Source organism: Bos taurus, chromosome 2, assembly GCF_002263795.3.
Source record: "Bos taurus isolate L1 Dominette 01449 registration number 42190680 breed Hereford chromosome 2, ARS-UCD2.0, whole genome shotgun sequence".
Classification (NCBI taxonomy): domain Eukaryota; kingdom Metazoa; phylum Chordata; class Mammalia; order Artiodactyla; family Bovidae; genus Bos; species Bos taurus.
The window spans coordinates 19,392,604-19,405,061 of NC_037329.1; the positions used below are offsets into that span (position 1 = coordinate 19,392,604).

The 12,458-nt window shown below is 32.4% G+C and overlaps 1 protein-coding gene across 7 annotated transcripts in view; it reads right to left on the reverse strand.

Annotated features, from left to right (window-relative positions):
- The window catches only part of AGPS (alkylglycerone phosphate synthase), a 139,561-nt gene that overhangs the window by 63,921 nt on the left and 63,182 nt on the right, over positions 1 to 12,458 (reverse strand). For all 7 annotated transcript variants that reach the window (XR_009491137.1, XR_009491136.1, XR_009491139.1 and 4 more), the window contains 1 exon segment: positions 4,978 to 5,105. Coding sequence is in view for 4 of the 7 variants with exons in the window: in XM_059876460.1 (XP_059732443.1) it covers positions 4,978 to 5,105 (128 nt within the window). In the remaining 3 variants the exon portion in view is untranslated.

The following is a 12,458-nucleotide window of genomic DNA, read 5'->3' on the forward strand; positions in this document are numbered from 1 at the left end:
TCACAAAGTCAGATACGACTGAAGTGACTTTGCATGCACATAATCAATACGTTAATTTTTATAAGTTCAAACAAGGATATATAAAGAAGAGAATTCTCTTAAATACAAATTCCTAGGTATAAAAGCTTAAAATGTAGACAAAATTATTTCTTCCTCTGACTAATGTATCAGAACTGACACCACAGATGAAACCATGCAATATTTAAGGCTACTGGTAAACTGGTTAGTCCTGTTGGAAATGATATACAGGCTTACAGCTAGGGGTCTACATTGTAAACAAGAACTCTTTTAACAAAAGAATTATCTCTTGGTTTTAAAGAATGAAACAAATACATAATGCAAGATAGATATCTCCTTCCAGTTACTTAAGGGAAAGGCCAAATGTTAATGCCAAACAGTCTCCTGGTGGTAACTTTACATCTGCAGTTTAGCAACAGTGAAGTGATTACAGCATGTCTCCTAACTATCCTCAAGTTTGATACATTTTGCTGGATGACATAATAAAGACTCCAGTTAACCAAGCATTTTGCTAGGTTATTCTCTCTGCTTCAGAAGGACAAAAACATGACATCAAAAAAACGATTTAAAATAACAATCTCATTTTCTATATGTAACCATCTTCCAAGAATTATCACTGAATATAAATAAGCTTTAAATGTTTTACAGTGTTAAGTGCTGAACCTAACTCCTTTCAATTTATTTGAACCCCTACAGGATAAATCAAGTTGAAAACAGAACAATTCAGAATTTAACAGTCTGAAGTGTTAGAAAAGAATGATGTATATCTTATGAAATTACAGTATAAATTCACTAGAAAAAAATACTATCAGGGTAAAATTGTTTAAAATAAAAGTGATGGCAGGTAGAAAATGCCACCATCCTCAAAAGGAAAAAAAAAAAGCTATCTTTTAATCTGTAATTCTAAAAACCTAGTTCTGATACTGAGAAATAGTTTTTGGAGGAATTCGTACTAATCCATGCACACATACACAATGTTTCCTCATAATGAAACAAACTGGTCCTCTCTCAATATCATGAGGTATGCTTAAGTTTTTATTGGCAGGGGATGGGGGGAAGATCCCAAACTTTAAAAACTGCTTTTGAACTTGTTTCAACACTCAGTGTTCCCTTCACATCTTGTAAAAAGATACTTGTCATTTTAAAACAAAACAGAAAAATATCACATGACACTAATATTCTGATTAAAAAACACAACTTTCCCCCCTTGAGAGGCTACTGTAGGAAATCTATTCTCTGAGAAAATCGTAAAAGCCACTTTACCCATCTACTGAGTAAAGCTGGAGATTCTACTGGACTGCCACTTATGAGGCAGAATCACATTAATCTTACACTAAATCTTCCTTTCTAGCTCCTCACAAGGCACTGAAGTACTGCAAGAGGGCAATTCCTCCCATGGACAAAGATCAGATGAGCGACCTTAATAGAATCCTGCTGCTGCCAGTATAAAGTTGCTTAATTCATTTCCTTCAGTAAGAATAGTGATAAAAAATATACACAGAGCGCACTTGGCTATTTGTGAACAATCACGTCCACTCCTTTCCAAAAGATACTCAACCAACATACAGTTTCCCATTTCAAATGCAACTTGAGTCTGCAAATAGTGCAAAAATGGAAATGCTATGAAATGACAGTGAGGAATTACAAGCAGCCAACTCATTATTCAATCAAGAATTTGGCACAATCGTAAACCATGTACCATCTATTTTAATGGATCTTAGTTCTCTTGCTATCAACTGAACTTTCCAATCACAAATTGAACAACGACTAGTGCCAAAACCTGATCATTTTCTCACTTTTTCTGTGTGAAAATACTGTTACAAGGCAGGGCAGCATACAGTACTATTCTTGACACATGCAGTTTGCATACTCTATAAACTAATATAAAATGTGTGTAAACCATAATACACTTACTCATTTCCAGGAAAGGCAGATAGATATTAATGTCCCTCTATATGTGCAGTATAACAAGAGTAAAAATGCAGGTTCCCCAAATAGTGGAATATCTCCAAATCCCATTGACTACTCTCAGCCGTTGTTTCATTCATAAGAGCAATATTTGAGAATGAAATACCTATCTAGGCTTTTCAATCAGTTTCAAGTAAGGCAAGCTTTCCAGTTACATAGTACTTTTGTCTCTAAAAATTGCTATTACTAATTATACAGAACAAAATTATTAAAACTTTAGAGTGGAAAGAACATTTCAATCAACCATTACCTTTATTTATCGAGAGAGAGAGAGAGAGAGAGAGGGAGAGAGAGATACCTCCAATACAGTTTTCTATAGTGAATTTAGATTATGGTCATATTGTGAATACCCAAGCAATTTTTTTTTTTTAAAGAGCAATTTTTATTGACTTACTCAATGATGAAGAAAAACCTCACCACCTGCCTTTTATTAGCCCAAGTGGCTTTTATCTGTTACTTTCTATCAGGAATATATTAAATTGTAACAAAAACTGCATCAAATTCCACCAACTATTTATGTTTAATTAACTTCCAATTTTAGTGAAATTAAAAGTTCAGGATTTTGACAAATTTGTACACCATTTCTCATTAATGAAACCTAAGACAGAATTACATTTGAGTATTTGTAATATGGAAAAGCAATAGAGCACTCAAGCATAAAATACGTCTACTTCTATTCCGAAGATCAAGTCTACTAAATCTGTGTTCTGCAGAGTGGAGACATTGTGAGGGGTGGAGCTGGCCAACATAGAGTGTAACCTCATTAAAATCTTTTATTGAAAATACAAACAAATTTGACTAATTTCATAAATTCTATAATTATTTTTAAAAATCTAATTTGGCATCCATAGTTACTTTACCAAAAAAAAATGGAGGCAACAGGCAACAATGGCCAGTTAAAAACATACCACTGAAAATCTGAATGAGAGAGACAATATAGACTGTATCTTTAATAATAAAGCTCTTCTTGGAGGGGATATAGTCAAGCTTGAGTAAGATGAAAAGTGAATATAAATTAAAGTACTTAATGCAAAGAATAAACTACAGTACAAAGTAAAAACATTAGAATAAAAAAAAAATCTCACTAAGGAAGATTTGAAATTAATCAGAAAATACAATCTATTTATGGAAAACATTTTATTTGATTTTGATTTTAAATGGTGAATTTATGGTTATTTTCTTAAAAATAAAGAATAACAAAAACCCCCTAGTTTCCCATTCTTCTAGGTATGAATTCACAAGCAAAAAAACCATAAGGCTCTTCAAGCACTGCTTTTGCTTCTTAATACCTGGGGTATCTTAAATTTAAAGATGGCCTTGGCCTTTAAGTGATGGAAGGTTTTAGCGACAAGTTATCAGAACACAGAACTTTACTGCTCCGTGCTCAAATATTTATTCTTAAACTTATTTCCACTCCTCTACTCGATAATTTCACTTATAATAAAGATTATTGCCATCTCATTATTTTAGTAAACATAGCATAATACTTATATATTTTAGCTCTCTGACCATAACATAATATCCTTGAAGTCTGAATGAATTAGGAGCTCTTATGTAAGCATTTCAACAACATTCACCTCTGCGTTAACATCACCAAAGTAACCCACTACGAGTTCAAGAATGTTCACTCCAAGACTACACACGCTTCTTTTAAAACTCTCCCTTCACCTAAGGGTAAGACAACCAACATCAAGCAGCCTATGGCTAAATCTTGAGAAGAGAAGAAGAAATCCAACGACAAGCAACTGAAGCTACCAGGGATTATAAAAATTACCCTTGTCAACTGTTAGATTAGGTGATCACACAGTTGGACTTTTTAAAGTGGGAAATTCTAAGAACGACTGTCTCAGAAGACAAGATTGAGTGAATGGAAAAAGAACACTGGCAATGGTAAATATGTGGGGAAATATAACATTTTTTTAACTTATTTTATTTCTTTAAAACATTAATAGTGGTTTGGTTCTCTTGGGATGATAGGAAGGTAAGGTCCAGTACCTTATGAAGTCCACAATGAATATGGAGCACTTGCCAGATACCACTCCTTTTCCTCATCAGATCCTCCCTCCATCCTATTCTGGATACCAGGAAGCTGACCTATATCTCTCTCTCTCTCACACACACATAAGAGAGCTCCCTTGCACTCAAAATTCAAGTGGGTATAGCTGATGGCAAGTATTAAAGAATTCTATGAGTTCAGAGAAAGCAAGAAGAGGCTGGACCTTCTCCCTGCTAGGAAATGTTGAAATAAAATTTTTTCACAAATCATTATAGCTCAAACCATTGACCAAATATCTAAAGAAATGCAAGAATTTCCAAAATAATACATATAACTAAACACAGAAATAAGATTACTTGGCATCATTTACTCAAAACAATATATTCCTTGACAATATATTCCTTTTTTCAAAAAAGGAGAAAGTGGGAATTCTTCTTAGCTTATATCTAAATATGTTATATTCCTATATACTATACTATGTTACTTAAGATACAGCTTAGGTAATATTATAAACAAGTAAGGCCTAGTAGCAGTACATTCTAAGAACTGATGAAGTTTGATTACATATATTTAATTTCTATTTTGGGGGGCCATTGATATTCAGCCATTTATTTTAATTTCAATAAATATCTTAATTTAAGAAAAATGCAACATTACTTCAATTAATCACAAAATATCTTACCCAAAAATAACCTGAGAAAACATTCAATAAAAGGCAGAATTCATTTGAAGCCGTCAACCCAGGTACATACCTTACCTTGGCTTAAAATCAAATAGCATTCTTTAAATCAAGAAATAGGTGTATAATTACGGAAAGAAATAGCAACTGAACTGAAAGGAATGATTTTACAACATTACCTTTCCATACAGAACTGGGTAAAAACCACAAATATAACACAACTAAATATGAAGATTATATGTGACATAGCAAAATCAATTATGCAATAGAATTTTTAAAATATAATATATGGGTGGGGTTTTGTTTTTGTTTTTACCTGTTTTGCAATTTCTCTTAAACAGGCTACTCCTTGTTCAAAATTAGGGAAAGCTACTGAGCCATACTTTTGGTATTCAGGAATTGGTCTGATTTTTATTGTAGCTTCTGTTATCACACCAAGAGTTCCTGAAAAAGAAGGGGGAATATCCAATATATCACATGCCAATTTTCTAAATCATATTTAAAATTATTTTATCTATTTATTCTAATAATTTATTCTATTACTCATATTTAAATCTATTTAATCTATTCTATATGGGGAATAATGGCTACTCAAGTCTTCCTAGAAAAACAACTAAGCAAATTTTATAATTTCTTAAAAGAGGTCTTTGGAATACATTTTTCTTAGTTATGTATAAATATTTTAAAACATTTTAAGGCAACCTTTCTCCAAGAAGGTCAATTTAAAATAGTTTTTAAAGTATAAAACCTGTTAAAATTTTTTAAAAAATCTTAAAAGCAACAGGTTTGCATACCTCATATGCATTCAAACAAAGGTATATTTTGATATTTGAGCCTATTTTTATTATGACAATTTACTGGGGCAAAAAGAACCTAATTTTCTATGAGAATTTAAGATGATATTTTCTATGTCATTTAAGATGACAGAAGAAATTAGACTATCACACTTTGCCTTTTTTCCCTAAGAATTCATAAAAAGAAAAGACAAAGACAGTATTCAGATGTCCTAAAAAGAAACAAACGAACAAAAACCCCAAATATTTCAGAGACAAAAAAGTTATCAGTTATCATAAATAGCTAGCACAAGAGGACCATTAATGAAACATATATCCTTTTCTTTATCACACAGAGGAGTGGAGGACAAATCAGAGAGGAAAAAAACAAGTTAAATATAACTATATGATTTAAACATCTATGCTAAAATATTTGAATAACCATGGTTAAAAATAATGTATTCAAAAAGCCAAGCTTTTCAAATCAGTGCTTTCTAATGTACAAATGATATAAATTATTTCTAATAATATTAAGTAAATTCTCTGAGAATCATGAAACAAAGAACAAAAGGGAAATCTGAAATTGTAGAACTTAATTATAACACTAGAAATGTTAAAAATATCACAAGAAACAATGATTCCAATAAATTTATAATATACCTAAAATATCAATACATAATACAAGGTTAAAAACTACTATGAATCCACAAAAAGTAAACTATATTATACAACATTATGCTTGTCACACATACAAATGATTTCCTACTCAAACAGCAAATACAAACCTATTTTGATTTGTAAATCACAACAGCTCTGCAAGATTGGCCTGTTTAACACCTGAATTAAAAATAGATATGATCTCACTTGCATGTGGAATCTAATAAAAATAAACAATAAACATACAGCAAACTTATAGAAAAGACATCAGACTTATGGTTACCGAGGGCAGGGGAAGAAAGAATTGAAGTGGTCAAAAGGTATAAAGTTTCAGTTATAAGATAAATAAGTATCAGGAATGTAATGTACAACATAAGGACCACAGTTAACACTGCTGTATGATATACAGGAAAGTTGTTAAGAAAGTAGATCCAGAGTTATTACAAGGACAAGTTTTCTTTTTCCTTTTCTTTTTGTTGTATCTATATGAGATGATGGATATTAACTAAACCTACTATGGTAATCATTTCACAATACATGTAAATCAAACCATCATGCTGTACACTTTAAACGTATGCAGTGATACATGTCAATTATTGTTCAGTAAAACCAGGGGGAACAGTGGGAAGAACCTCTCCTAAGCTCAGAAAAAAATCTCAAACACTAACCCTAGGAACTATCCCTTCTAAGGGATACATTTTAAATGGGTAAATTTTGTAAAATTTAAATGGGTGAAGTGTGTAAATTCTATCTCAATAAAACAAAGGAAACTTCAGAGTCATCTTTTTAAACAAGGAGTTATGTACATGTAATTACTTGCTCAAAAAGTTTACACACACACATACAAAACATTAGCAAACTTTAAAATTCTAATTTTACATCAAAATTCTAGGTATTAGGTAAGCAGTGACCATGCCCTAAATTTCTGTACAGCTGTATTGCCTCATATGTATAGTAGGTACTCTAAAGCAGTAAAACCCACTGCAACACTAAGTAAGATTAAAAAATAAAAATTAGTAAAATGAGACTTTGCACTGTTGCAAGATTAATGAAATGACCAAGGCATGTCTGTGCAACTATTTAGCTATGAGTTCTGCAGCAGGAGGTAGGGGTTGAAGGGGTCCCCACTTTAAAAGGAAACTCTATCCAAGTCCCCAATGCACTCTGACTCAGGGCAGTTCTTCCACACAGATCTATATTCAAATTAATCCAATTAAAACAGTTTACATCTAAATTCACTTCATCAAAAGGCTCATTTCTGTTAGGCTTACTGATTATTTTATTGAGCTTTATTATTTATTGATTCTTTTGCTCTGGGAATTTTATGTCAGTGGAATGATATAAAACTACTTAAGATTATCTATCACTTGATTATTTGCACATTATAGTAATATTTTATACCCATTTTATATAATTGTAAACAACTCCATAGCTAAGTGACATCATAGATGTCATTCACTTTTCTTTTTCAATAAAAGTATGCTGCTGTAAATTTAAGAATTTCCTGTTTTACAGTTTCAAACATAATGTTAAGAAAACTGAAAGCTTCAACTACTATCTAATAAAAATGCAAGTATTTGCTTGAAGTAAATAAAATCTTTCATAATCTGAAAATATACCTTCAGATGACTTCAGGACTGAGAAAAATAGTAGTCATTTGATTCTCAATCTACTCCTCCCCACCCTCAACATGAAAATCAATAAGGAAAACAAAGAAAACCACATAGGACAGATACTTTAGTATTAAAAGGAAACAACATATACTATAATCTTCAAATTATTCCTAAGTATAGATAAAAAGTAAAAATTCCAACAGACCTTTTATAATCTTCCAGCTGCTACAAGTAGAAAGTGAGTAAGGGGTGAGGAGTGGTGGTTGAGGAGGGTTAGAAGACTCAAGAAAGACTCGTTAAGACTCCTTGAGAAAGAATAAAAGCAGCAGAGGACTTAAAGGAGGCAGACACAAAATCAACCCCAGAAAGAAAAAGTGCAACAATAAACCCGAATACTATATAAATCTTGATAATCTAATCCATAACCCTGGCTCTCCATAACCCTGGAGGGGTGTGAAGATGGAACCAGAAATGATACCCTTGGAGAAGCAGGGGAAGTATTTTCAAAGAAGCATCAACTGAAAGTAGTGTAGTATTCCTTGGAGACAAGGTAGTGAAGGGAAAGACTAAAATTAGGAGAAAAATTAAAGATATGAAAGAAATAAAAAACAAGATATGTCATGGCTAAAAACACCACCATTCATGAAGCAAACAGCACAAAAGAGAGAACAGAACACTCAAAGTAGGGGGCTTTCCAGGCAATAAACAGGAACAGAGAAAAAGCAAACCAAACCCAAATAAAACTACTACGAAAGGTCAGAAAACGCAAATAAAAGCTTTTCCACTGATGAGATTGCCGTCGCCCCCCCCTACCGCCCCCGGCCAACAAAACAAACAACAATCCTGGAGAAAACCATAACACAACTTTTCAAACTCAATTCAATATTGTCAAATAAGCATTTGAGGATATAAAAAAAACACTTGAATTAGAAATATAAACACTAAAAACATAAATGGACAAAAAACAAGAAGAAATGAAATAAAAGATGACCAAACTCAGGGAAGAAACAGAACAACAAAAATGAAGACTAGGTTACAAGGAGGAAAAACAATAGACTCAAATGAAAACTTAATAGAGGGCATTGAAGAAAAGCAAGAAAATAACCAAGTGAATGAAAATGATATTAAGAAAGAAGCTGAGGGGAAAAGTTTGCAAAATCATGGCTGAAATGGCAAACAAGCAAAGAAACTCAGACAAACATATAATTGGTATCCCTGCAAAAGAAAAATCAAAACACTGCAGGGAAGGGGGAACTGTGCTCCAAAATCCTACTACTCAACACTACAGTCCCCCAAAAACCTTTACAGAAATAAAAGAAGACCAGCATATACACACAGAAAGGGTCCCCTGGATACCAGAGCAAAAGTAACATAAACTTTAATGAAAAACAACACCACCACCACCACTCTCAGTGCCTCTAGGCAAAATGGCAAGAGAATTGGCATCAGATTCCTCAAAACAGCACAGAAAACCAAAGCAACAGTGGTATAGTATTTAAACAAGGAAAGAATGTGTGACCCATGAAAGTCACTCAAGCTGTCATGCAAGTATCAAGGCCACAGAAAATAGTTAAGAAGATTCCAGAACTCATGGGATATACAAATGTGCCTTTCCTGAGGAAATCTACTAAAAGATGAGCTTTATTTAACCAAAAGATGAAGTAAAGTGACACAGAAGAACCAACAGTAAGTATTTCATCCATTTCATTTTAGAGCAAAGACTAAAACAAGGGTGGGCAATGAGTTAAAAATAAAAATGTGCTTTTAAGCCATTTTTCAAATAAAAGAGCAAGTCATTATAAATTACTAGTAAATTCCATATATAGGAAAAGAATAAAAAACATTTCAAATGCTTTATTATATTTTTAATTATATTGATCAATTTATATAATATATAAAATGGGAGGAAGCTGCTTATCCAAAAAATAATTATGAAAAATTCATAACACAAAACAAGACAAAAACATTAAACTTAACTTGGTTAGTCACATGTGGAACTTAGTAGGATAGGGGGAAATAGGTTTTTTATAACAGTAATGCTTTCAAGGTTGTCATCAGATGACTTCCCTCATGGCTCGGACTGTAAAGAATCTGCCTGCAATGTAGGAGACCGGGTTTGATCCCTGGGTTGGGAAGATCTGGAGAAGGGAATGACAACTCAATCCAGAATTCCTGCTTGGAGAATTCCATGGACAGAGGAGCCTGGCGGGCCACAGTCCATGGGGTCGCAAAGAGTCGGATACAACTGAGCAACTAACACAAACATAATGTTTTCAAGGCTGTCATCAAATGATTTAACTACAGCAAAAGAAAATACTTTCTAAAGCTCAAGGAAAAGTGTATGATTCAAATTTAAGGCAGGAGATTATGAGATAGTTCAAAATAGCAGAAAGCACAGTACTGTTAAAGAATATGATTTCACAGAAGTTTACCTTCTCAATCAAGCTGTCTCCTGGCCTATAGTAAGATGACTCTATATTCAAATACATACAGAAATGGTGACCAGGGACCACAAATATACTTACAAAGATCACTGATGCAAAAATAATGAAGAGCCACAATAGTAATAAATTTAACATTTTCTGAGTACTTACTATCTGCTTATAAACTGTGTGGCATAATCTCATCTGACCCTCCCAAAAGGCTTATGAATACAGATACTTCTATTATCCCCATTTTACAGCTGAGGACATTGGGCACAGAGAATCACCTAATTTACACAGTCACAAAAATATAAGTGGTGAAACCAGGACTAAAATCCAAGTCTGAAAGATTTCACAGTTCATGCTCTTAAATCAGTATGGCATTCTGCAATCTCATTTAAATACAGTAATGTACCCTAGTACATATGCTTTTTAAAAAGTAAGCAAAGATATACAGTTTATTGTAATAAGTTTGCTCTCCTTAAATTCATATAATAATTTACTATTGAGGTAGGAGGCAGCCCAGTGTTTTGGATAAAGTTCAAACTATTTTAAAAGGGATAAAAGACCAGATTATCTCTTGTAATCCCCTGTAATCCTTACCACTCCACCCTAATCTACAGTCCACTCCACCCTAAAATTAAATCTTATATTTCAGTTGTACTGAAAACCTGGCACCTTCACAAGGCAGACACAGCACTTTCTCACTTGTAAATCTGCTCACATGCAGTTCTCTCTGCAGGGCAACTCCCTCCCCACCTATTCCTGCAACTGTCTAGAATTATTTCCTCCTTATCACTCTTGAAGGACCATTTTAGGCACGACCCCTCAAAGGAAATCTGCCTAAGCTCCCATCTATATGACCTTTGTCTGTATTTCTCTTCTGTTTATGTCTATCATAGAATTTATCTTATTCTATTAATAATGGTCAATTATTACTTGTGTCCTTGAGTGTTCCAGCACAGTACCTAGCAATCAGAATTTTTAAAATGCTAATTGATGGAAGAAAAAAATGTCTGATGTGGTTACTTGAAAAGATAATTTATAGGGTTGACTCCAACTATCTATATACCAACAGTAAAACTAATAATTATCAGTTTTAATACCTATTATTCAATTTGACATTTAATGGGAGAAAGTTGTATTTTTTTCAGTTAACTCTTAGATGATGCATTAATATGAGAAGTTCCAAAAATTATACTTTTTAGAGAACTCTATTATTTTAAAGGAATTTAACATTTTGTTTTTCTCGTCAAAACTGCAGTTCTGTTTTTCCATCTAATAGTACACTGACCTGTTTGCTAGAAAAAGAGTAAGAGTAAATTGGTGAAATACCTTGACAAAAGTTTGTCACTAATTATCATGAAAAATATCTAGGCTATTACCATTGGTCATCATAACTTAATAGGTGACTTTCAGTATATTACTAAGACACATAATTTGTAATTTTTTCCTTGATGCTACCATCAGAAGTTAGAATTATGCCCTAAAAACCCTTATTGTAAGTGCTCTTTTATCCATGAATATAGCTATATGTTTTGAAAATCTTTTTGACAACTTGTACTACCTTCTGACATTACTAATGAGTTCCTCTGGTAATATAGAAACACTTTATTTCTCTAAATTTAAAGGATAACTATCCCCCTCTACCATCCTAAGAACTGAAAAATATGCCTAACTTCACCTTACCCATAAAATTCAGTGCCTACATAACAGTTTGCAAACCAGAAGGAAGGTTAGTTTTTGGTTCTTTTTCTAATAGATACAGAAATTAAATGTTTTGCATAAAATGAAAAACTATATTCTAACCTACCCAGTATTAAGTAACCAAGCAAAGGACATGACTTAAGCGAAAAAAATAAAAGACCAAGAAGTTTGAAGAGATAAGAATTTTAAATTCCACTTCTTAAAACACCAAGTAGCAAATAACAAAAGATAAAATTATAGAAAGACAAAAGACAATAAGATAATACTTTATTAATCCTTTCTTCTTGATAATTCAGAGATTAGAAAAATCACACCATAAAATATTATAGCAAACCATTTTAAACCCTAACAACTACTCCTGCTAAAACTGATTCAAAAAGAAAAACATATTTCTAAAACAAAATATATTTCTAAAATATATTTCTAAAAGAAAAATAAAATAACACCAAAAGGACTAAGCTGGTTCTAAAACCATAAAAAAGCAAAATGCAGGAGAAAGTTTAATAAGATGTTCTCATAATAAAAATTTATGAAGTACTAAATTAAAGTAATAAAACTTAAAAAAACACCTTTCTTTAAATATACAAAACATGTCTTTCTTTCAAAAATCTGATATCACAATAT